General features: G+C 43.9%; 1 protein-coding gene across 2 annotated transcripts in view; it reads left to right on the top strand.

Annotated features, from left to right (window-relative positions):
- The window catches only part of UST (uronyl 2-sulfotransferase), a 322,913-nt gene that overhangs the window by 258,281 nt on the left and 37,384 nt on the right, over nucleotides 1-27,248 (top strand). For both annotated transcript variants that reach the window (XM_065931174.1, XM_065931173.1), the window contains exons 6-7: nucleotides 483-580; nucleotides 2,652-2,809. In XM_065931174.1, coding sequence (XP_065787246.1) covers nucleotides 483-580; nucleotides 2,652-2,809 — 256 coding nt within the window. The remainder of the gene's footprint in view (nucleotides 1-482; nucleotides 581-2,651; nucleotides 2,810-27,248) is intronic.

Below are 27,248 nucleotides of genomic sequence, written 5' to 3'. Positions count from 1 at the left end.
TTTGGACATGTGGATACACAGGGAAACGCTTTTCTACAGGCTTGACTATATAGGGATCTCTGATGAAGTCTGGATGAACTAAGAATTAAGTCATACTGAATCCATTCAACAAATATTTGTTAAATGCCTACTATATACTTCCCAGTTTCTCATAACTGCTGGGGCCACAGCTAGCCACAGCCAGCAGGACTGCTCCAAGATGCTTGTGATCCAGGCAGAGACTTCAGGCCATGGGGAAACACAAAAATTCAGTTAACTCAACAGAACAAACACTCTCTGAAATACTCTGACTGTGTGTGCACCTGCCCAGTGGAGCAGGCTGGTGCGAGGCAAAAAAAATCTTCTCATGAAATCCGTCAGTTCTCTACATCTTCTCAAAGCTTCCCCATGTCATTTAAGTATCAATTTTACTTACCCTCTTGACGTTTGGCAGAGCCCTGCAGAGACCGCCAGCCATCTCACTGCCGTGTTTTCTCTTCTAGGACATCAATGAGTGTATTCTTGAAAACTACCCCGAGTGTTCCAACCCCAGGTTATTTTACATCATTCCGTATTTCTGTGGACAGCACCCCAGATGCAGGTAAAGACTGAAAGAGGCTCATGACATGCTTACGTGGACCACGATGGTAGGAAACCCACCAGCTGGCACTACTCAGGCACCTTCTGTGTCACCAGTCTCTCTGCCTTCTGGAATTCAGTTCATATTTATTACTAATCTCTCAAAATCACATTTGAGAGTCTGAATGTCTCATAAATAAGGAAATTGAGAAAGCAAGGTCTGGAGAGGACCTTGGGGACCACCCCTAAAGCTGTGTAACTGAAATGCCAGTCAAACTCTTCTTCCTTCTTAACATACATCTGTCACTACCCAGCTTGTGAGATAGTAAAACCCATGGGGGTGCATCCAGCCTGCTCCTCTGCAGTGACAGCTTCATCGATGGGTGTCCTTGCAAGTGTTGTGTGTCTAACTGTGTCAAAACAGGGATGCTCACTTGGAAAATTCCAGAGTGTCTCTCTCCTAAGACACTTAGACAGAGAGGAAGAAAGTACTTTTAGTGATCACTCCTCAGCCTTATTTGGATGCCGGACCCTTCTCTATAAGGTGACTTATTCAGACACTCTATGTGGTCTACCCACCTTCATCCCTGGGGAACTTCTTGGGAATCCCCACCTAATCCCAGTCTCTGAGTTGGGGTCCAGGCTACTATAACCCCCTCTCTCCAGCTGGTTCTGATCTAGCTACACTGGAAACTCACTATACTCTAGATGTGTGTCGCCTCCAGAAGAAATGGTGGTAATGATGAATATTATCTTTGCTTGGTGGAAAATGAACCCAGATGCCAGAAGTGACATTTCCCTCCAAAGGAGAGGTAATTAGAAGGTCATTGATTAGAAGGTCTAAAGAGACTGGGGGTTGGGAGCAGGGAACATACAGCTGTATCAAGTTGCAGTTTATTTATTCATTGTACTTTTTGCTGACACTGTGATTGCTACTTAGTTATTACCGACGTTTTGCTGAATTTACCACTTTGTTTATGGTCAGAATTCTGGGGCTAGACGTGTCAGCTTCATCATAAACTCCTGACTTCAGGAGACCTCCCTCACCTACCCTCCCCTCTGTAATACATGCCTTCTGCTTCAGGGTCACGGCTTCAGATCCTGGGAAGATTTGGGGCCCAATATCTCCCTTTCTGACACAATGAACATATTTATTCAGAGAAACATGATTGTAACTCCTTAAAGTACTTTTTAAACTGTATATTTCCCAGTCTTGGGGTGAGGACTTAAGCTTTATCTGGGTCCATGCGTGATGATTGTCAGAACACTTTCAAAATGTCACTTTCTCCCACCTTGACAACAATTATTTGAGCTAAATAAGGATTATTTTAAAATTTTCAAAAAATAATCCTGGCTTCCCAAGTTCCCCCAGATGGTAAAAACCAGTTAGGCCTGGAGCCTAGTTCCTGAGATCTGCAGGCTGGGCTCCTTGCAGGGTTGTCGGCTCAGAGATTTGCCTTACAAATACAAATTAGGCTGTTTCCCTTCTGTGATAATAATTTTAAAAGTTGTCTTTAAATTTCTCAAAAGAGTAAGATGATTAGCAGTCATAACCCAACACCTATTTTGATTTCTACAGAAATCAGTATCAGTAAGTTTCCCATGTCTAAACTTTTCACTTTATGGATTTGGTTTGATCCTTCTGTTAAAAAGTCATTCCAGGGACTTACCCGGTGGTTCAGTGGTTAAGACTCTGTGCTTCCAGTGCAGGAGGCATGGGTTCAATCCCTGGTGAGGGAACCAAGATCCCACATGCTGTGCAGTGTGACCAATAAATAAATAAGCCATTCTAATCAGTGTTTGTTGATGTCTAGCTGCCTGGGCCCATATAATAAACCTTCATTTGGGGCTCACTAAGCTCAAGAGCCCCAGGCCTGTCACTATGCAGGGGCCATGATGCTGGAGGAGAGATGGTAGGACAGGGGCCAGCTGGACCACGGCTGGAGATGCTGCATCTGGGCTGGTCTCTGAAGGAAGTAGGATTTGGACTTTTGTGAATGGGGGCAGGTAGGAGAAGGGAGAAACTTTCAACATGTTGTTGCTGCATTTGAAAACCAACCTTTGATTTAAACATCATTTTTCTATCTATAAAGGGAGCCTGGTGAGTGGGCCCTTGAAAGAGCAAAACTGAACGTGAATGAAAACTTCCTGCTTGTGGGGATTCTCGAAGAGTTGGAAGACGTGCTGCTTTTACTGGAAAGATTTTTACCTCATTACTTCAAGGGTGTACTCAGTATCTACAAAGACCCAGGTAACTCCGTCTGTAAGCATTTCTTCTCTGTGCGGAGGGTTACTCACCTTGAAAAGAAAACTCGGGAAATAAAGACGTGGAATCACCTCCTCTGTTAGTGAAGGGAGGTTCCCCTGGCTTCAAAGCAAGGTCAGAACCATGAGATACAGATCCCAAAGCCTTGAGCATCAGGGCCAAACGTGAACTCAACGTTTTGAAGGCCTGATGCTTCCATTTCTCCCTCTGGAAAATGAAATTGGCAACATTCCCGTCAACGTTGTCCTGAACGTGTTGCTGGGGCTTCCGTGGATGGAAAGGTGGGCAAATGGGAGGGAGCCATCGTGTGAGGCGCTGTCTCTGGTCTGTTTTAGAAAAGCGAATCCTGACACAGAGAACAGATAAAGCGGCACTCTGAGAATACAGTCATGATTTTCCTCCAACAAATGCAGTGGTTTCCAAATAGAAGCGAGAAGCAGAATGCAGCAGAACGATTACAAGATGTCGCTATAAATGTGATTACTTTGAGAAGCCCATTGTGTATTTCTCCTATTATAATTTTATCCCGAGAGAATGACAAACAGCATTGATTCTGCCCTGTTCTTATTAATCTATTGCTGGCACAACACTGCCTAGTCACTAATGTGTTTGTTGTTTGGTTGTTCTGAAATGGGAGGTGTTATTCTGCCTTGTGGAAATAAGGCCCAGGGGAAGGGCTCCCCCAGTACAGCCTCTGCCCCACATGCCAGAAGCCAGGCAGAGACCACATACTACCTCATGAGCAGGTACTGATGCTGGGTGAACTGGGCTTGTCTACAGGGGCCCTGACTTCTGTTTCATGGTAGGTAGGTGGTAGGCGGCCCTACCACCACCAGGGGCTGGTTGGGGGAAGGTGACTGCCTTGGTCTCCCCATTCTCTTATTCAGAGAACAACTCCAACGTACCTACATGACCACAGACCTCAAGGTGTGCTCCACACGTGTGTCTTCGAGCAGGAAGTACAGTTGGAAGAGCTAGACGTGTAACAAGCCCTGAATGGTCAGTTTTTTAAATAGGGCTTTCCTTTGCCCTTTCAACACTTGCCCTGGGTTTTGTGTTCCCTTTGGGCACCTTCTGTGAGGTTTATCTATAGTAACACTGAAGGCCAATCAGCTCCACAACTTCCTTGTCCTGAAGAGTGACCGCATCCCCAGAGGCAGGGGACAGGAGACGAGCATCCACGCCCTCCAGCTTCTCGTATATTTTAGCCTCTGCAAGGACGAAACCCCTGAATTATTTTCTCACGGCCGCAAATCAGCGAGCTGGTGTCACATAGGTTAGCGGAGGTCACGTGATCATTCACACCAGAACCAGTTCACCTGGGCCTTTTCAGTCTAAACTCACACATGGTGGCACGCTAAAATCACTGCTCTTGCCCTTTACACAAGAATTTTATAAGTGAGTAGACTAGAGGATAGAGAACAGAAACACTGAAGTCTGAGACCCTTAAAACTCTGTAGATTAAACTGACCATGAAGTTGGATTAAGATGCCAACACTCCACTGGCCATTTTTCTTTGGTGCTTGTCTTATTTTATTTAAAAATTCAGATACGTATAGACTTTTTGTAATCCCCTTCCAGCAAGATGAAGACTATTTAGGCCAGTCTCACTGCTGAAGAAAAAGCACTGATAACAATAATTGAGGAGCTGGTAAAAATAATGTCTGCTAGTCAAATGAGCCATCACTTATTCTAGATTGGAAGGATAGTCATTAATTCTTTCCAATCAGTACTAAGGGTTCCAATCACCCACCATTTAGAGAAATTAAGAATTTCCCTAGATAATATCTCAACTGTTAGTGCACCCCACCCATTCATTTCCTCTAAGAAGTTATACTGATGAGTAAATTTGTCCCCTACCAAAAATATTTGAGAAATTTAGTCTTCATAAAGTTTTTAAGAATGTATTTGATATTAATGTTTGCATTCTGTGGAGACCCAGTTAAGCATATCTCAGAAGAACTTGATGATAATAAGTACTCAAGATGGAATAAAAATGAAGGTTTTCACCTGATGGGTAAGCAAGAAAACATGCTCAGGTATGTCTCACCAGCCCAAGGTCATTTGTGAGGCAGAGGCAATACCTTGGAGCAAGGACTCAGTAAACTCTGTCCAACCTGGGTGTGAATTTGAATTGGGGGAACCGAAGCCAAAACAGTTACTGGGTAAGAGCAACTTCCCGTGATTAACTTAAACAGTCTCATTTTTTATTGATCAGTTTCAATCACATTTGCTCATTCCTTGCCTTTCAAAACTGAGAGGCTTGGAGCCAGCTCAAAGAATTGAAGAGACTCAGATTCATGGTCATCCACCAAAATGTGAGCAGAAGGGCCACAGTTTACGCTTCCTGAGGCACAAGGGTTAACTGGTCATGAATGCTTTTCCCTCTTAGCTCTTAAAAACGGACATGCTGTGAGGTATCAATATTTTTCTTAGTCATAGTTCCTTTAGGAGTAAAATCACAGTGGTGTTAAAGGCCAAAGTAAATAAGTAAAATAATTAAAGACAGGAAATAAGTGAATATCTGCGATAAGAACAGTGCTTTTATTAGCATCCCTCATAGATGTCCTTGAGCTGGTCAGTAACCCAGCTGTTCCACTTCAGTAGCCCGGTCTAGCATCCAGACATGAAACTGTAGGACCTGACTTTAACTCACAACCTTCCTCCTCCCTGAGGACTCAAAAGCTCAGGTGTCCAATCCTTTTCTCTTGTATTTTAAGTACTTTCCTTTACTAGCATTACATTAGTATTCATCTTCAACTTGTTTCCGTTACGAATGTAAACATTGGCGCCACAGTAGAGAATTCCTAGATTTTTGTGGACTGTCCTTGTGAAACTGGCCACCAACTACTACAAAGGAAAATATGTGTGATTCCAAACAAATTGCTTCCTTACTAACTTTGAGGGTGTAAGTTCATTCATAAATCAAGTGCTTTGTCTTGTTTCTTAAAAAAAAAAAAAAAACAAACTATTTACACTTGAATAGTTTTATAAACGATGATGATGTGCTGTGCTGAGTCGCTTCAGTCATATCTGACTGTTTGTGACCACATGGACTGTAGCCCTCCAGACTTCTCCATCCTCGGAATTCTCCAGGCAAGAATACTGGAGTGGGTTGCCATGCGCTCCTCCAGAGGATCTTCCCGACCCAGGGATTGAAACCACATCTCTTATGTCTCCTGAATTGGCAGGTGGGTTCTTTTACCACTAGCACCACCTGGGAAGCCCAATGATGATGATAAATAGAAGTACAGATTTAAATATTTTTTAACTAGGTGTGAATGATAGACTCCCATTAAGAGTATCGCAATGTAAGGTTGAAGTTATTGGCTTTACAGTATTCAAATCTGAGGGTATTTACATACAAAATTAAAACTGGCCAGTTTTAAAAAGCAGTTATTCTTTAAGGAAAGAACACTGAGTTGGGAGTTCTCTTTATGTGGTGTTTCTGCGCTTGCAGTGGGCTTCCCTTGTGGCTCAGCTGGTAAAGAATCCACCTGCAATGCAGGAGACCTGGGTTTGATCCCTGGGTTGGGAAGATCCCCTGGAGAAGGGAAAGGCTACCCACTCCAGTATTCTGGCCTGGAGAGTTCCACAGCCTGTATAGTCCCCCGGGGTCGCAAAGAGTCAGACATGACTGAGCGACTTTCACTTCACTTCTGCCCATAGGACCCAGAGCAAATGCAACTTTGGGTGGTAGATCACTAGGATCTATTGGATCTGTTATTATGATACTAAAGTATTACATAGAATGTTTTAAGGCACTTCTTTCTACCTTCTGTTGGTTAACACAATTATACAGTGAAAGTGAAAGTAACTCAGCCGTGTCTGACTCTTTGCGACCCCATGGACTATGCAGTCTGTGGAACTCTCCAGGCCAGAATACTGGAGTGGGTAGCCTTTCCCTTCTCCAGGGGATCTTCCCAACCCAGGGATCGAACCCGGGTCTTACCAGCTAAGCCATAAGGGAAGTCCAAGAATACTGGAGTGGGTAGCCTATCCCTTCTCCAGCAGATCTTCCTGACCCAGAAATCTAACTGGGGTCTCCTGCATTGCAGGTGGATTCTTTACCAACTGAGCTTTTCCCCTTAAAAACAAAAACAAAAACCCCCCACCATCCTAGGCAGTCTCACTGCCTCCTCAATTCCCTGTTATGGAGGCTGTCGCCACCTAGAGGACATGGCGAGCCTAGGCTTCAGTGTTCGTTCAGAATCCGTCCTTGGCTAAGACAGGGATCCCAGCTCACTCTGGTCATGCTGTCCACTCCTCTCTCTCACACTGTATGCATTTCTGTCGGGAGACAGGCTGTCACAGTGATTAGACCACAGGCTCTAGAGTAGACAGCCTGGGCATTAAAGGCCATCCTCCACCTAACCGGACAACCAGAGGTAAGGTGTAACTCCTCTGCCCCTCAGTTTCCCCATCTAGTTAAGACACGTAAACAATACTGTCTGCGTCAGAAGATTGTGGTGAGATGTACCTCATCAAATCCATGTAAAGCCCTCAGCCCAGAGCTTAACATATGATAGTGTTAGTCCTCAGTTGCGACCAACTCTTTGCGATCCCATGGACTGTAGCCCACCAGGCTCCTCTGTCCATGTAATTCTCCAGGCAAGAATACTGGAGTGGGTTGCCATTCCCTTCTCCAGGCGATCTTTCCAATCCAGGGATTGAACCCGGGTCTTCCGCATTGCAGGCAGATTCTTTACCATCTGAACCACCAGGGAAATTCCAACATATGATAAGTGTTCAAAACTTAACTATTAGCCTGCCAACCACATTAGAGGAGAGAGACAGGGCCTGTGTCTGGGAGGAACTAGGGCTTCCACTCTCCTTCTGTAACTTCAGTGTGAAAGAAAGAAATAGAAGAGAGAAGGAGGGAGGAAGGAAGAAAAAACCATGATGACTCTTCATTTATTTCATCAGTGACAGTTGACCTTTAACTATAAAATCACATGCCCTTAGGAACTGAGTATTTCTGACTCAGAAGGAGAGCAACAATTATACTCTGGCCGGTACCTTATCCTTAAATAATCATAAGGGAATAAGTTTAATAGAAATATTACTACAGAGACATGCTTGGGTACTGAAAAGCATATACCATTCAAATCACTAGGGATTTTAAAAAATAATCTACTTTTTATGCCTGAACTCTTATCAGAAATATCAGGACATTAAAATTTCAACTTTAAATGAAACCCACTATTGAGATGTGACCAGAGCCAATTACCATTAACTTGAGTTGAATGTTGAATCTTTCAGACTGTTCTGTATCATGTTATTTACTAGATATAAGATAGGTGTTCAGTGATTTAATTGTGAATGGTGTTTTCATTCTTGAAAAACCTTTATTTTCCATATACAGGATTACATAATCAGAACGCTATGACAAACTTTGTCCAGCAGATGGCAGGATCTCTCCATTTTTTTTCAAGGAAATGCCTGAGGTTTCCTAAGTTTCCATCTGCAGAGAGGCTTTTACAGAATGTTTGGAGGCAGATGTACAATTATGCCCAATTTGGAGCCTAAAAATGGGATCATATCAAAAGGATTCCAAGTACAATTAATTGCAGTAGTCCAAAGTGCATTATATGACAGTTGATGGGCTCAGGAAGTGGGAGGTGGTTTACAGTCAAATAAGTTTGTGTAGGTTAAAAACATGTATCATTTGTTGTTCGTCTCAAAGTCCTGTCTGATTCTTTGTGACTCCATGGACTGCAGCACGCCAGGCTTCCCTGGCCTCCATTATCTCTTGGAGTTTGCTCAGATTCATGTCCACTGAGTCAGTGACGCTATCTAACTATCTCATCCTCTGCCGCCCTCTTCTTTTGCCTTCGGTCTTTCCCAGCATCAGGGTCTTTTTCAGTGAGTCAGCTCTTTGCATCAGGTGGCCAAAGTATTGGAACTTCAGCTTTAGTGCCAGTTCTTCCAGGGTTGATTTCGTTTAGGATTGACTATCAACTCTGGTTTATAAAAGTCATCCATCATTCTACAATAATTGGATTAAACATGCTGTTTTTCATCTTTCATTTCCTACTTCTTATTTCTTTTGTTGTTGTTGTTGTCCAGTTGTTCAGTCATTTCTGATTCTTTTGCAACCCCAGGGACTGTAGCCCGTCAGACTGCTCTGTCCATGGGATTTCCCAGGAAAGAATACTGGAGTGGGTTGCCATTTCCTTTCTTTGGGGGATCCTCCCAATCCAATAGATGAAACCGAATTTCCTGCACTGCAGGTGGACTTTTTACCACTGAACCATATTCCATTTACTCTACAACAAAACCCCAAAACATTCCGGAACCTCACAGAATGGTTGAGAGAAATTCCAACCATCTACAGACACCAATGAAGTTGTTTTAAAAACTCAATTATTGTTCATAAAAATAAGACCCTACTCTGTTATTGGTTCATCTACCATCAATGTTCTCCATAAAGATCTGTTTTTCACCAGTCATGTGCAAGGCTCATATTCTAATCATGTTGGTACTACATTGTATGTGTGTTTGCGTGTGTACATCCATTTGTGTTCAAACTGCTAAACCACTTATTAAGTAGCAGTGGTATTTGAGTGACTAATCTTGCATCAGAACATCAGCAACAGTTCCTAAACAATAGTAATTTGCATATCAATTTGCCATTTATAAAGCGCTTCCATATAGATGATCTCACTCGATTCTTACACAAATCTTCTGAAGTTGAAAAAGACAGTCTTTGTTTCATTTTCTAAACAAGGAAGCTGGCAGTGGAGGAGTAGAATAGCTTGCTCACAGTTATCAAGTCCCGAGTGACCACAGACAATCAAGCTTCTGACCCCAGAACCACCACTAACTCCATGAACCTATGACCCTCCAAAGATGCTTCATATCCGATCACTAATGCAGGGCATTAAGCACACTTACGTAGTAAGCATAATACAAGTTATTAAGTACCGTCATCCTCGAGGAGGGCCTGGAATCCCACTCCAGTATTCTTGTCTGGAGAATCCCATAGACAGAGGAGCCTGGAGGGCTGCAGTCCATGGGGTCACACAGTTGGACCCAACTAAAGCAACTTAGTATGCACTTGTGCAAACCCCCTTACGTACTGCACTTGAAGGTAAAAGCTTGATAATAAAATCTATAGATTATCTCTATTCAACATATGGTTTGATTTTATAGTAACTTGACTTTCCCCCAATATTCCTCTTCTGTGAAGGATAATATTTAAATATTAGGTATAATCTGATATTTTGTTGAAACATTCAACAAACACTTTCAGCAAATGTTTAAGTGTCTGTAATGCACTCCAGTCCTGGGGAACAACTGTGTAAAGATAAAGAAAACCGCATCTGGACTGAGCATCATCACAAACAGGGCTGGAGGGACACCTCCTGTTGAAGATATTTGTGCCCGGCTTTGAAGGGTGCATAGCTGCTCACCTGGCGGACGTGAAAGGAGGCAGGTTACGAAGAAAAAATGTGAGTGCAGAAAAAAATGTGAGTGCGGGTGTTAAGGCATAGGAGTCCCGAGTGCAGGAGGGGGCGTTCCAGCCCACCTTGGCCCTTGCCTACTGACCTTACCTCTTGGATCTGAGTCCTCCATCCTCCACAGCTCAGTCACCCTGCTGCTAAGTCAGTCCTGCCCAAGAGAGGAACAGTGCCCGAGGCCTTAGACCTCGGTGCAGCGCAACCTGGAGCTGAGTCACTCACGCCAATCCCAGAACCAGTGGCCGAGCCACAGTTGCCAGAGGGCCATGTATCACCCCCACCGCCAGTCCCCCAGTTTCCATGCCCTCTGCCACGTCTGACCACCTCCCAAGGATCCCTCACTTTCTAACAGGATGCTGCTCTAGCAGGACCAGGTTCCCGGGGGCCTAGGGCTGGCTTATTCCTCTTGGCCTTACTTCCGGTTTCCACACCCAAGACCTAGCCACTGTCTAGGCCTGGGGTACCCATTGCCTCCAGTCGGCCCTGCGCTGTTCCACGGGGGGCCCCACAAACTCTGCAGACACCACCTACTGTCCTCTCTGACCCCTAAGCTGCCCTCTCTGCCCACCAGCATGGACTCCCCTTCTGTAGGCAGCCACTCTCTGACTCAGGGGTGAGCTGGCTGTGTCCCTTGACGATGGCCTTCCTCACTGGGAGCTCTTGGGATCATCCCTTCAGAATTTTCCCCTAGTCCCCACCTCCCATCCCATGCACCCTGGGAAATCGACCCCTTCTAGGTCCCAACCTCATCCTCTGGAGAGCCCCAGGTGCCCCCTGCAGTGTGGCCAGCATGGGGTGTGCAGTTTGTGCAGTTTTCTCTCTTATGATTCATTTCCCCGGACGAAAAGCTGGCTAATAATATCTGAGTGTGTGGTGGAGGTACCAGCATTCCTCTGCGTTTAGGGGTGAATTTCTTCTTCTTGCAAATTTAATCATTTCTACTTTGAGCAGTTTTGAGTTGAACTTGACAGTAATATGCTTTGCATTGAGTAAGAATGCTACTGAGGGTGGAATTAGTCACCACAAATTTCAACTTTTGGACTTTCCTGGTAACTCAGCAAAGCTGAGATCCTCCTAGAACCTGGGCCAAGAAGATTAGAGACCTGACCCCAACTTTTAAAAAAAGTTGATTTTTTTTAAAAGACCCTTTGAGCTTGCTGTGCTTTTGTGCCCAAACTTCCAAGATCCATACGTGTCCTGGTGCCTAACCTGGTGATGTGGAAAGAGACTTCCAGAACTGTCTTTGTGCCCCTGAGTCATGATCTTGCCTCGCTGACAGTCTTTGCTTATAATATGTACCCCCCCCCCAGACTGAGCGAAGTTCAATCCTTACCCATTTAGCATGACTCAATACTTTACAATGGCAACTGCTATTTTTGTTCAACTAATCTTGTTCAAATAAAAATATCATTTCCTGATCTGCATTTTTTTTTAACATCTCAGACATTTTTTTATCAACGTGTAACATCCTAACTTTTCACATCTTGTAAATGGTGTTGGACTTTGAAAAGAACACAGTGAAAAACTGCACGTATACCTGTGTGCAGAACCGGGAAGTTTTTAGTGGTTTCTTGTGAGCTATATCAAGCATATTCATTTCAGTGTCCACAAACCCACAGAGAAATCTAGTCTAATTTCCCACTAATGAGAGTAGGGACATTTTGCTTGCTGAGTGGGAGCTTCAGATGCTCTGAAGTATTGCCTCTCCAGTTTTGACAGTATGCTTCTAAGTACTTCTCTTGGCTTGTCATAGCCAGACACTACTGGAGCTACTTTTCAAAACATGTTTTCCTAGAATTTTACCTCCTTGTTTTTTAACTATACTTGATATATTAAAGTTAGTACGTGCATACTCAGTTGCTTCAGTCACGTCTGCCTCTTTGCAACCCCATGGACTTAGCTTGCCAGGCTCCTTTGTCCATGGGATTCTCCAGACAAGAATACTAGAGTGGGTTGCCATTTCCTCCTTTAGAGGATCTTCCTGATCCAAGGATCGAACTCATGTCTCTTATGTCCCCTGCATTGGCAGGCAAGAGTCTTTACCCACTGAGCCACCTGGGAAGCCCCATATTAAAGTAGTACATGCATATAATTAAAAATCCAGTAGTACTAGAGGACATATAATGAAAAGCAGTTGTTTCCTATTTCAGCCCTTTCCACTGCAAAGTTTGGTTTTGAAGAGGCAAATACATTCAGCACAAGTAGCTGTTCTGATAATCACCACACTAATTATAACTAGTATGCACAGGCTTGTTTTATTTTTGTTGTTTTATTGTCTTGATTTATTTATTTGTGACATTATTTAGTTCTCTTATTCTACCACCCTTACCTCTACTTCCTCCCCCCACTATGTTCATAATATGGCTATATCCATATTTTACATACATATTCCTTGTTTACATGACTATGACTGAATATATTTGTTGGATGCTGATCCAAGTAGTACACAGTCAACTCATTTCATTTCTTGCATGACTTATTGTTTTCGCTAGAATTGATTATTGCCTTGGATTTTTTAAATTTGCTTAGATTTATTTATACCTATCAAAATTTTCATGTGTGCCATTAGATCTGCTGTATCAATATTACTTTTGATTTTTTTCAATATTATTTCAGATAAGTACATCCATTCCATTCCTGCTCCCCCATCCCAGGACCACTCCCCTCCTTCCCACCCAGAGGTCTGACTTTCTGCTTTGATCTGGGCTAATTACTCAGAAGTTTCCTGCACAGGTCTCCTGCAACTTCCCTTTACCATTTTACAGAATGTATTGTATCCCTGGTCTCCCGAATCCCTCAAGTTCTATTTCTAGATTTAATAACTCCATTCATTCCAAGATATTCCCAAGTTGGTTCCTGATAAAAGAGGCATGGAGAGTGGTAAATTCTTTGAGTCATTGCATATCTGAAAAGCTCAGTGTTTTACTATCTCATTTGATTGTCAGTTTGGTTTGGTATGGATTCCTTCATACATGCCTTCCATTTCCCATGTTTTTTTCTCACTTTCTCATTCTCTCTGTCTCTCTGGAGTGTTATTTTTATTCCTTTCGTGAAAGTTGACAACAGTGTGCCTCAGTGTGCTGAGTAGTCAATAGATACATTTAAGCTTAAAACACATGTTTTTTCATTTCTGGGAATTTTTCTCATTTTACTTCTGCATTATTTACTGCACAATTACTGCATAATTTTATCAGCACTATTTTCTGTCTTTCAGTTTTGGAATACTGTTGGTCAGATATTGGAACCTCTAGATGCATCCTCTCTATGTGCTTTATTATTTTTTCCTCTTTTAATTTCCATCTCATCAACTTTTTCTCTCTGGATGAGTTCCTCAATTTGTATTCCAGTCATTCTGTTGAATTTTCTCTTTTCCAAGAACTCTTTGTCAATATTCTTTTCTTCTTTTTGCATACTCTCTTGGTCTTGTTTACTGAATACAATGCCACCTTAAATCTCTGAAAATTACAGAAATTTTAAAAAAGTGTTTTCATCTTTTTCTTACATTATCTCTATTTGCTCCATACTCCTTTTTACTGTTTTGGTTGGTTGCATGTTGCTAAGTCGCTTCACTCATGCCTGACTATTTGTGACCCTACAGATTGTAGCCCATCAGGCTCCTTTGCCTATGAGATTCTCTAGGCAAGAATATTGGAGTGGTTTGCCATTTTCTCCTCCAGGGGATCTTCCCAGGGATCGAACCCATGTCTCTTATGTCTCCTGCATTGGTAGGTGGGTTCTTTACCAATAGCACCACCTTGGAAGCCCTTGGTTGGTTTGGGCATCTCTTTTTCAGTCCAAGGGTTTCTCTGGTGGCTCAGAAGGTAAAGAGTCTGCCTACAATGTGGGAGACCTGGGTTCAATCCCGGAGTCAGGAAGATCCCTGGAGAAGGAAATGGCAACCCACTCCAGTATTCTTGCCTGGAGAATCCCATGGATGGAGGAGCCTGGTAGGCTACAGTCCACAGGGTCGCAAAGAGTCGGACACGACTGAGTGACTTCACTTTCTTTCTTTCTTTTCTGTCCAAAGTATTTTCCCTCGTGGTCTTTTTCAGAATTTGTATTTGAGGGTGAGACACACAAGCTAATTGAAAGTGAGCTATACAGTAGGGGGCTGCTTACCAACTAATGGACCCACTTGGGATGATCAAGCAGCCATCAGGTTTTGCTGGGAAACATTTGTTAGTGATTTTAGGTCTTTTTTCCTCTGGAGTTTATTCTGTGTCCCTGCAGCAGTGCTCCCCAAGCATCCACTTGGGGGACGGGAGGTGAGGTGGGATTAGCGGGGCAGGAGGCATGTCTGGTTGTTGGTATGGGAACAGGGGCTGAAGGTCCATGTTCAGGCGCCATTCGCTTCACTGTTCTCATTTTAGTCCATGCTTTCCTCTCTTCCCTCTGGCTTAGCAAATCAGTCTGGAGCCTCTCCCCAAATTCTTTGGCGACTACTCCTAAGACTGCCTGTTCACAGGCAGTGGAGAATGGGGGAAGACCCACGGTGAGATACCTGACTGCATGCAGGTGTGGAGGGAATTTAGGGCCCAGCTCCTTCATAGGCAGAGTACCTGTCTCATCCTCAGTTTTTCCATCTGGGCTGCCTGGGGCGCCCTCTCTGTCTCTCTGGGGTTGTGCAGGGTGAGTTGACCCTCTTGATGTATGCCCCCCCACCTCTGCCAACACTCCAGTGCCTTTACTCTGCTCTGCTACATCCAATGCATTCCTCCAACCACTGTCCATCTTCCAGAAGTTGGTTGAGGACTGTCTTCTATTGAAACCCTTCTCCAGTTCTTTGTCTTTGTGATCCAGCAATCTTTTTCTAAAATTATTATCCTTTATCACTTGCATGATGATTTTCAGAGGAGAGGCACTGAAGGCCTGTAGTCAGCCTACTGCATTTAGCTGGGCATGTGCTAATTACCTGAACTTTAAGATTCCATTACCAGTTTTGTGTTTAGAGCTTGTAGGTAGATCTGTTATACCTGTATTTTTCATGTGACATCTGCTTAGCTGTGATGTGACTCAGGCTATCATAGCACTGCGTTCATCATCAGTACCCTGGGATTATAGTCCTGGCGAAATTCCAAAAACAAAACAAACAAACAAAAATAAGATTCCTTAAAGGTAGCTTACTAGTTAAACCCCTCTCATTTTTTTTTTAACTGAATGATATTTGCCATGATGAGGCTCCAAACTACTATATATTTTTTTAAAATCACCTGGAAGACAGATCAGAGCCATCCATATTGGAGATTTATTTAATGGGAGAGAATGCAAACTATAAGAGTTGGTAAAAAAAAGACGCTCTCCTGATCAGAGGCAGTACTCAACCATCCAAAGATACCAATCCAATGTAACTTGACAGAAACACAGGCCACCATTTCATGTGCGGTCATGTGTCATTTCCCTAACCTAAGGCAGGGATCGCAGCAAAGGTATCGCAAGCCTGGGGAGTCCGGGGCCCTGGTCTGTGAACGCTGACAGTCAGCCCACGTCCGGGAGAAAAAGCAGCCATTGAGAGGGTTTCTCGGCAGCAGCTGCTTTAGTAGCAGTAGCAGCAGCTCATATAACAAATGTTTCATGACGAATGCAAACAAAAGCCAGCTCTGAAATTCCAGCCACGCCATGTCCAAGCCAGTTCAACATCGTATAACCACTCCGTTCGAGTTTTTTCCCCTCTCTAAATGCATTCCATATGAGCCGTGGTGTGGGGACTGCTGGGATCTCCTGCATTCACTCAGAGGGCTGTTTTTAAAGCCCAGACTGAAAGGAAAGTAAGTCAGTGGGAAAACAAACTCAAAGAAAACACAGACTCAGGTGTGGGGGGGGTGTTTGTTCTCCCCAGCCAGCCATGACCCCCGGAATGGGGCTAGAGGCTAGGAATCCTTTAAAACATGCCCCCAACTCCTTGGAGGCCTGGGAGAACGGCTTTGCTGCAGTGGGGCCCTCAAGTCTTCACTGGCCCTGGGTAAGCACCGCTAATCAAAGTGTTGTCCAAGGACCCATGCCAGCTCATAAGCTGCTTGCTACTAATCCATGAGGAGATAAGGCAGAAACTGAGAGTAAGACTTTAGAAACTTTGATGGTAATTTCGCATGGCTCTGATTATTTAGTTTATTTATTTGTTTTATTTATTTGATTTTTGCCTGTGCTGGGTCTTCACTGTTGTGTGTGGGCTTTCTCTAGTTGCAATGAGGCGGACTACTCTGCAGTTTCGGGACACAGGCTTCTCATTGCAGTGGCTTCCCTTGTTTCAGAGCACAGGCTCTAGGATGTGTGGACTCAGTAGCTATGGCACACAGGCTTAGTTGTGGGATCTTCCCAGACCAGGGATAGAATCCTTGTCCACTGCATTCGCAGGTGGATTCTTTACCACTGAACCACCCGGAAAGTCCCTGGTTATTTTTTAAACAACTCATTTTTATTGTAGTTGACAAAAACATCAATCTGAGATGGACAACAGTGGGAAGAATTCAGAGATCTTTTGAGAGGCAATATTGTGGATTCTCCCACCAGCTTGGACTGCCCAGGTTAGCCAGTTGAAAGGTCATCCAATTGACAAGGCCAGTCTTAAGGCATTTGGGGCTTATGAGGTCCCATGACTCATGCATGTGATTTTGCCTTCTTGGCTTCAAAGCTCAAACTGGTGTTCCACAGCAATGACCAAACACCCAAACTCAAAGAAGTGTGATATGTTGAGACTCTGCCTTCCTAAAACTGTTGCCTTGACCTAAAACCTTTAAAAAAAAAAAAGTCATGATTCACAATACATGCATGCTCAATCACGTCTGACTCTTTGCCACCCCACAGACTAGCCCGCCAAGGCTCCTCTGTCTGTGGGATTCTCCAGACAAGAATACTGGAGTGGGTTGCCATTTCCTCCTCCAGGGGACCTTCCTGACTCAGGCATCCAACCTGCCTCCCTGTGTCTCCTGCATTACCGGCAGATTCTTTACCACTGAGCCACCAGGAAGATTCACACTAGGATAGCAGTTTTCCAGTAAGCAGAATACTTAGACTTTTGTCAACTCACTTCTTCCTCATAACCTGGTTAGGTAGAGTTGTAGGTTGAATTGTATCCCCTGAAAATACGTTAGGTCCTAAACCTGTGTATCTGAATGTGACCTCATTTGGGAAATAGAGTCTTTGCAGATATAATCACATTAAGATGAGGTCATATTGGATTAGGATGTACCCTCAATCCATTGACTGGTTTCTTTATAAGGAAAGAAAGATTCAGAGACACAGGGAAGAAGGCCATTTGAAGACAGAGGCAGAGAGTGGAATTATGTTGCTGCAAGTCATAGAATGCCAAAGACTGTCAGCAAGGATAGTCAGAAATTAGAAGGAGGGAAAATTCTTCCCTCGAATCATCCGAGGATTAGCAGTTTATGGTAACTTTATGACAGTCCCAGGAAACTAACACAAATAGAAATCTCCATCCCATTTCCAGATGAAGATCTGGAGACTCATTGGTAATAAGATCTGTCCATGTTCAAAGCAACCAGCAAGTAGCAGGGTCTGGATTTGAACAAAAACAAGCTACTGAGTGGGCTTCCCAGGTAGAACTAGTGGTAAAGAACCCGCCTACCAATGCAGGAGACCAAAGAGATGCGGGTTTGATCCCTGGGTTGGGAAGATCTCCTGAAGGAGGAAATAGCGACCCATGCCAGTATTCTTGCCTGGAGAATCCCATGGACAGAGGACCCTGGAGGGCTACAGTCCATGGGGTCGCAGAGCCAAACACAATGGAAATGACTTAACACACACAGGCACACATCCAATACACCAGATTGCTTCTCTTGGTTGGGTGAAGGAGTTGGGAGAAAAACAATTATCTGACATTTGGAGAAAGTTAAATAAGTGACTTTACAATAATGCAATGACACATGATGAAGCTATTGGAATTTTATTTTTAATAACTATTCATTCTGAACAATGAGTGAAAAATCAGATGCACTGTTGTATTTATATTGTACAATATGTGTCTTTAGTACACGTGCAGCATGCTTAGAAGAACAAACTAGAAGGAGAACAGAACAAAAAAGTAGCAGTTGTTAATTGTGTTTCTGTATTTTTGGTAGTTTTCATTTGTTCCTTTAGACTTTCCTGTCTTGTCCCCCTTTGCTGTAACACACATGTGTCACAGATGCCGCAGAGTAACACGTCCCAACCCTGCTCTGTGCTCTCCATGTATCTTCCTAATCATCACAAAAGGGCAGCAAACTAGATATTATTACCCAAATCCTACAGAGGAGAGAAGGCACCCAGATGGTCTAAGGACCCTACCTGAGGTCTCACAGCTGGGGAGAGGCAGAGCTTGTCTGACTCCAAACCCTGCGTGCGTCCACCGTACTTTGTGGCCGCTTCCACGGTCATGATCAGAAGAAGAAGAGGACTGTGGGAAGGGGGATAATGAGCAGAGGTGAAACAGGAAGAAACTATCCAAAAGGCAGAGGATATATGGGTATGTATGGCTGATTCGTTCTGCTGTATAGTAGGAACTAACTCAACACTGTAAAGCAACTAAATTCCAATAAAAATGAATAGAAAATTAAAAAAAAAGAAAAAGAAGAAATTATCGTCCTGGCCCCTTCAGGCAGGGCTTGCTCATCCTTGGTCATTTGCATTATATTGCATTGTATGAATAGAGGCATTATCCTTCAGGCATTAACCCTGCAGAGGCTTCTCGAAGACTGGCACATGGCTGCTACCTTTCTGAAGCCCCGCAGCACCGCTGTAGAATATTATTCATCACAGGGGATGCCTGGCTCTCCTCCCACCCTTCTCTCCTTTCTGAAGCCCCCTGTCCCCCTCTCCCGCAGAGTTTTGGGAACACCAGATAAAGCAGATACTGAGTGTTTCTGGGACAGATACCCGGGAGTGTGTAGCCTCGGTGGCCAGATGTTACATTTCTTCAATCCCCAAACCGGAAGGCTAGGTAGAGCCTGAGCAAAATTTTGCCTCTGTTCTCTTTTGCATGTAGCCCTGAACCTTTTCCAATTTGACTAATTCAAACATTAGCTATAAAGAAAAAAAAAAACTTAAGTTGCTTTAAAATTTTATGTATTTATTTCTGACTGTACTGGATCTTCGTTGCTGTGTAGGGTTTTCTGTAACTGCAGCAAGCAGGGGCTGCTCCCTAATTGCGGTGCTTGGGCTTCTCACTGGGGTGGCTTCTCTTCCTGTCGAGGATGGGCCCTAGGGCATGCGGGCTTCAGGAGTTGTGGCTTTCAGGCTCTGGAGCACAGCCTCAATAGCTGTGGCACATGGGCTTAGTTACTCTGAGGCATGTGGGATCTTCCTGGACCAGGGATCGAACCTGTGCATTAGCAGGCAGATTTGGTACCACTGAGCCACCAGCAAAGCTCTTGAGGTTTTCACACACCACGGTCAGGATGCCGCATCAGTATCCTTCTCTCACATAACCAGAGGCCAGGTTCCTGTCTCATTCATGCTTCCCTGCGAGAGGACTGGACCCTCATTGTGAGCAAAGGACTTTGGTCCCGCATTTTTCTGGACAGATTCTCCTGCTCTGTGCCTGCCTGCAGCCTCACCTGTAGTCATTCTGGAACCCTAATGCCCCCTCCCTGCTAAGAGCCCTTGGCACCTGAGCCACGCTCTCTCAAAATTTAGATATCTGGTGGCCCACTCCCTCAGAGCCCTGATAAATAACTCTAAAAATATGAAGGAATTAACAGCTGACAGTAACAGTTTATGCTTTCCAGGGGAATTTCTAACAATAGTGATAGTAATAATAAGCCCTAGAATGCTTTACACATTGTGGGTAATCAGCAAAAAGTGATTAAACTAATATTCAATTAGTTGAATTGAATTTTATGTGGAATTTCTAATTTAATCCTCAGAACAATTCAATGACATAGGTACTTTCATTATTCCCATTTTACAGATGAGTAAGCTGAAGTTTAAAGAGATACAGGTGACGTCACTGTTTTGTTTGGAGATTCCTTGGGGGGGGGGAAATCATTTTAAAAAGATTTTGCTTTAGGGAAAAAAATCATTTTAAAAATATTTTGTTTTATATTGGAGTATAGTTGATTAACAATGTGTTAGTTTCAGGTATATAGGAAAGGGATTGAGTTATATATAGACATGTTTCTATTCTCTCTCAAATGAAAAAGAATCACTTTAGATACATTTTATTTTTATTTTTAAAATATTTATTTATTTATTTGGCTGTGCTGGGTCTTAGCTTCAGCAGGCAGGATCCATTTCCCTGACCAGGGATGGAACCTGGGCTCCTTGCATTGGGAACGTGGAGTCTTAGCCTCTGGACAACAAGGGAAGTTCCATAGATACATTTTATTATATATGAACTAGGTATGATTTTTAAGGAGCTCTTTAACAGGAAAAATGTTGTTTTTTTTCATCTAAATCTAGTGCACTGAAATACAGGGAGGGGATGTGAACTTCAGTGGGCCACTAAGCCAATTCATTATTTTCTGTCTTTGGTACTTCCTTCCACTTATCGCACCATCATCTAGAACAGAGGGTGAACTTGGTCTCCTTGGGGTATGGTAACATACTCTTCATCGCAGCAGGTCATCCTAGGTCCCGTAGCCCAGGATTTGGACGTAGCCACTGCACATCCAGCCTCCTGTGGTTTAAGATGGTCTTCCTGAGGTTGCCTGTCTCTTTCAAGAGGAGCAATCGTTCATGGTAGAAATGCAGACTTGTGCCTTGCTGCTAAGAATAAGAGTTTTCTATAGAGGCATGGATTTTCATTAGCACCAGAAACCCATACCATTTATAGGACGATCTGTTCTGCCCGCAGCCAGTGTTCTTCACCTGAAGCTCCACCACATGGTTTTCAGGGAATCCTTACATTGCCTCATCCCCATCCATTTAGTATGAACATACTTTGAGTGCCTGCTTTTTTTGGGAAGCAAAGCATTTTCAGACTGGCAACAGACATTCCCAAACCCTGCACAGTAAGAATCACAGTCTGTATGTAAGACCAGCCTTGCAGGCCTTTCACACTGTTTCACACCCTCCCTTTCCAATGGCTGGTCTCTGGGAAGCCTGCCCGCTTGACAACATGCCCATCCAGCTGGACCAGGAGCCCTACCTCAGAAGAGGGAGCCCCATGGCTATGAGCATTGACACAGACAGGCCGGATTAATGGAGGACTGTTGGACTGGCCTGATCGACTGACGTGGGCCATCTTCTTTGGAGCCAGAATATCAAGCTGACACTCCAAATGGTGATGAAACCTTGTGTTTGTTCAGGGTGGATTTTTGGCTCGACCACCCTTGCAGACTTCCATGTTATAGCATAGGGTATTGTTTGCCTAAGCAAAATAGGGTATGTGAGTTGGTTCCTGGCATCAACCATGGAAGATTAGCTTGCTTTCACCAACCCAGAGTCAGTCCCCATGGCTATCGAGAAAGACCACACAACTCCCAGAGTGTCTGTAAGTAGATACCAAACCGCATGTGTTATTATTCTTGATCTTAGACCATATTATTATTAACTTTGCTTTGGTTGAAAGTGGCCCCATCAAATAGTTAAAAGAGAGTTTCACAGCCTTTAAGTGACCAGGGTACGTCACTTTTAAAGATGTTTTTCCAGAAGAAAATGTTAAATCCCAAATACATTTTTGGCTGGGTAGTTTGTTTTAATGGTCCAGAGTCAAAAACTGTAACTTAATTCCTTGTAAAACTTAAAGCAATTTCTTGAGGGTTCCGCTACACAGTTACCTCTGTTAAGCCCGAGATTTCTACTAGTCCCTAACTCTTAGTGTTCGCATATTCCTTTAGAATGCCAGTGTTATTTCCATTTTAAAACGTTCTGTTGTCGGTATCTGACTTCTATGGACATACAGTAGCTTACTTGTGGCCTCAGTTGTGGTATTGTGGTTATAGTTTCCCTTTTTCTCTCATTCCCTTTTTCCTTAGTATCATTGAGGAAACATGTGGCCAAATATGATCTCCATCTACAGTTTTCTACATCTCTGCGTTTTGCTTTCTGAAGGCGACGAGAGTGGATGGGAGTGTTATTCAGAATTCTGCATCTATAGATCGAACTTCCTATTAAGTGTGACTGGTGCCTTCCATGTCTCATTTAACCATGGGGTTTAGTGGTAAGCTGGCATCTGCTCCATGCCTGCGGCCCCAGCTTAATACCACCAGAGACAAGAACCCCGGGCCCCGCTCAAAGGCAGTAACGTAGCTGGAGAGCTCCTATGAAAGATCCAAGTGGTTTTCAAGTTTGCCTCCTAATGTGCTCGGTAGTCTGATGTTTTGGACATAAATAGCCGAAACTTCTTCCAGTAACACGTGCTTTGGATATCAGATTAATATGGGGCAGGAAACACTTGCAAAAAGGAATCCACCCAAAAGAAAAGGCCAATATGCCAGCATCAAAGGCTTAGAGTTTTGTTTTACAAAATGGAAAAGAATATTACCCTATACCGAACACACGTTGCTGAAATAATTAATGTCCAATCAACAATGTGCCCAATTCTGTCAGTTGATGACTATCATTCTTTATGAGGGGGTAAACTAATCTGGGACTGCTTTCAGATTCAGAGAGATTTAGGGGTTCTGAGGCTGAGTCCCAGGACAAAGTCTTTATCTAAAGTGTTGGTGTGTGGACAGGCTTTTCTGCTTCTTAAAGGCTATCATTATTTATTTAGGGCTCAGAAACCTTTGTATTCACCTTTTTTTATGAAGCTGGTCTCTCTTGTGGGATGCTTTTATGTCACTTATTTTCCCATAGGTTTCCCTTCATTTTTTAGTAAATTTCTTTCTTTTCCTTTTAAAATAAAGATGCAGTGCTATAGAAGGATAAGGAAAAAGGATTTATTTGGTCCACAAATGCAATTCAGTGCTACAAGCCATGTTTTTGAGCATCTTTCACATGCCTGACCTATCTGGGCTCAGGAAGAACTCTAAGGAAATGGCTTCTTGGTGGGTAAGGGTGCCCAAAGGACTCCTCCCCATGATGGCCATGCTGACTCTCTCGTCCATCCAGGGACAATGTGCCAGGAGGTACCAACCTGGGAAGTCCCCAGTGATTGCAGTGCAGTGTAGCAACCTCACACTCTGAGCAGCTCACTCCTGGGGCTGAAAGACTGAACTTGAAGTTAACCAGACTTTCTGAGAGGAAGCAGCAGTGTCTTCAGGAGCAGGGCAACGCCTTCTGTTTCATGTCTTATTTATTTAAGGAAGACAGATTATCCTACAGTATCACCATTTTGCCACCCAAGGCCTTGAAGGTCTCCTTTGGGGCTCCCCAGGTGGTGCTATTGGTAAAGAACCTGCCTGCCAAAGCAGGAAACATAAGAGACACAGGTTCAATCCCTGGATTGGGAAGATCCCCTGGAAGAGGGCGACCCACGCTCCAGGATTCTTGCCTGGAGAATCCCATGGAAAGAGGAGCCTGGTGGGCTACAGTCCATAGGGTCACAAAGAGTCAAGCACAGCTGAGTGACTAAGCATGCACACAAGTTTGGAAGTTTAAAGTCATTTCAATTATAACTAAAGAGAACCATGCCCCAGAAAATCTGCTTGGGAGCGTTATGGAAATTTTCCCAGCTCACCATGGAGAGCACAGATGCCAGATTGCTGGGCGCCAGACATATGTCTCTCAATTGCTATTGTTTCCTGCAGACGACAGTCAAGAAATATTCAATAGAGAATTGGAAGGAGATTTTCCTCTTAAATCCACATAGAGCTTTAACACACTTAGGATGCTCATGTGCTTGGATTCAACATTGCAACCCTAGCTATGGAGTCTGGAATTTTGCTTGGCGGACAGCATCTGCCAGTGGGCATCAATGGCTTCAGTCCTACGCTGCAAACTGAACAGAGGAAGGCTCAGAAGCTTTTGGTTGGGTTGTGCAGGCCACTCGTGGTGAGTGTTACAGGTTGAACCCTCAGCCAGTCTACTGACCAGGACTGAAGCCTCCACCACCCCAGAGCAGGCCGAGGGGTTAGCTGAGCCTCTGAGAGCCTGGTTCACTTTATCTGTCCTCTGCAGTCTGTTAGGAAGCTAACAACTGCTCTTCACAGAAGGCTTCTTTTATGAATATATATACATATAAGTGAAAGTGAAAGTGTTAGGCACCCAGTGTGAAAGTGAAAGTGTTAGGCGCTCAGTCGTGTCCAACTCTTTCTGACCCTATGGACTGTAGCCCACCAGTCTCCTCTGTCCATTGGATTCTCCAGGCAAGAATCTGGAGTGGGTTGCCATTCCCTTCCTATATATATATATATATATACATATATATATATATATATTCCTTATATATATATAAGCTGTGTGGTGTGGCCAACACACCTATTTACATGTGTGTGCGTATATATATATATACACACACATATATTGGAGAAGGAAATAGCAACCCACTCCAGTGTTCTTCCCAGGAAAATCCCATGGACCGAGGAGCCTGATGGTCTATAGTCCATGGGGTTGCAAAGAGTTGATATGTGTTTTGGTCATCTGATGCAAACAGCTGACTCATTGGTAAAGTCCCTAATGCCCGGAAAGACTGAGGGCAGAGGAAAAAGGCGTTAAGAGGATGAGATGGCTGGATGGCATCACTGACACCATGGACATGAACTTGGGCAAACTTCAGGAGATGGTGAGAGACAGAGAGGGCTGGCGAGCTGCAGTCCGTGGGTCGCAGAGTCGGACGTGACTGGACGACTGAACAGCAATATGTGTGTGTGTGTGTGCATGTGTGCCAAGTTTCTTCAGTCCTGTCCGACTCCGTGACCTTCTGGACTGTAGTCCATCAGGCTCCTCTGTCCATGGGGCTCTCCAGGCCAGAATACTGGAGTGGGTTGCCATGCCCTTCTCCAGGGGATCTTCCTAACCCAGGGATTGAACGCAGGTGTCTTATGTCTCCTGCATTGGCAGGCGGGTTCTTTAACCAGCACCACTTGGAAAGTCCATATGTATATATTTATATAGGCCATGCCACGCAGCTTATGGGATCTTTGTCCCCTGGCTAGGGATTGAATCCGGGCCCTCGGCAGTGAAAACGCTGAGTCCTAACCACTGGGCCATTGGAGAACTCCCAAGGCTTCTTCTGTTAGCAAGGTTTTCTTCTCCTTTCCTGAGATGAGAAAGAAGTATAGACACAGGTCACAGTCAACGGCTTTGAGCCAATAGACTTGGGCTTGAAATCAGCTCTGATTCATAGCAGCTGTTTAACCCTGGACAAGTCTCTTAACCTCTCTGAGCTTCAGTTTCCTCATCTGAAAGAAGAGGATGGTACCCTCACCAAGCTGTTTGGGAGATTAATGGAGACAATATACTCCCGCACAAATGTAGTTTCCAGGGCACTTTTCAAACCGTCTCATCTGGTTCCTCACTTTCAGTCTCTCACAGGGCAAGGTTTTCAGCAAGTGCTCACGCTGGCCCAGTCTTTGAGTTTCAAAGGCGAGACCAGCACAATGGTTCCAAAGTCTATTTGTCATAGTGCTGCGTTCCGGTATTCGCTGGCATGCTCCGTGGTGGTGTGTGGCCTGAGTCCTCAGTGGGATTCAGCTTTTCCTGTCATAGTAGAACTGCCCATTTAGTGCCTACTGCTCTGAGCGGCTTGTTTTTAAGGCAGTGTCTCCTGTCGGGAATTAAGGAGGGATTGTTTTCCTTCTGAATGATTTTGAAAATCACCTTTGAAATCAATAGAGTTGTTTTCTTATGCAGCTGTTGAGGGCACATGAAGTTGACCGACCACATCCTGCAGCACATTCCCACTTGTTCTTCTCGTTTATTTGTAATATAAACCAAGAGAAAGTACAAACACACCCCATCTCAGATGCAAATTGAAGCCAGGCTGTGTTTCCACATATCTGTATAATGGAGTAAGTAACCTAGTGGGAAAAAGAATGGTGCTGATAATACTTAGGCACATTTTACTAGTAGTTGCTAATGCCAAATTAACAGTTTTTAAGAAGAGTTAAGAAATTGGTACAGAGCAGTACTTTGATTAGAGCCCTTATTTCTTCAATGTGCTAGAATTAGGACTTTATATATACCAGGCTTCACTAGTCAGAATCAGGGAAACATGTGTGTGTGTGTTAGTCTGTCAGTCATGTCTGACTCTGCAACCCCATGGACTGTAGCCCACCAGGCTCCTCTGTCCATGGAATTCTCCAGGCAAGAATACTGGAGTGGGTTGCCATTCCCTTCTCCAGAGGATCTTACCAACCCAGGGATCGAACCCGGGTCGCCCTCTTTGCAGGCAGATTCTTTATCGTTTGAGCCACCAGGGAAGTCCAGAGAAACAGAATTCCATACATTTGTGGAGCGTTTCAAAACCTAAAAATTTTCTTCATTTGGTGAAATTTAATCTTTTGTGCTTCTCCCACCCCTTGCCATTTATGTGTAGTGTGCTTTACATAAGCTCAGAGTTTTTCCTCAATAGTTCTAGCCCTCGAGAGACCCCAGAATTTCTACTTGAAATGTGAGCAGCAAATTTTACTTAGGGAACAACCACCACCACAGAAATGTACAACAGGAAGATAATCCATGTTCGTGCCTGAAGATGTAGAATGTTGTAAACATGTCATTTTTCTCAAATTAGCATATAATTTCTTTTCTTTCTTAGGGCTTCTGGGATCTTAGTTCCCCAACCAGGGATGGAACCCATGCCCCCTGCATTGGAAGGGAGGAATCTTAATCCCTGGAGTGTCAGGGAGGTCCCTTAGCACAAAATTGGAAGGAAAAAATTTAAAGTGATTCTCAAGCTTATCTAGAAAAATAAACATGTGAGTTAGCGATTTTTTTTTTTTGAAGAAATGAGAGGACATTTGCCCTACAAGATTCTGAAATGTTAGAAAGTTCCTGGGTTTAGTGTGATGATGCAAAGGCACAAGGTCAGACAGACAAGTCAATGGAACAGAAACAGATGCTGGTGTAAAAAGTGCTGTGGTGTAATTTAGAGACCATTACAAAGAAAGGGTAAATAAAGGTGTCATATAGTTGGCTAAATTTTC

This window comes from Muntiacus reevesi, chromosome 3, assembly GCF_963930625.1.
Source record: "Muntiacus reevesi chromosome 3, mMunRee1.1, whole genome shotgun sequence".
NCBI classification, from domain to species: Eukaryota; Metazoa; Chordata; class Mammalia; order Artiodactyla; family Cervidae; genus Muntiacus; species Muntiacus reevesi.
Note: the sequence above shows the minus strand (reverse complement) of the source record. Positions and strands in the feature narration are given on the sequence as shown.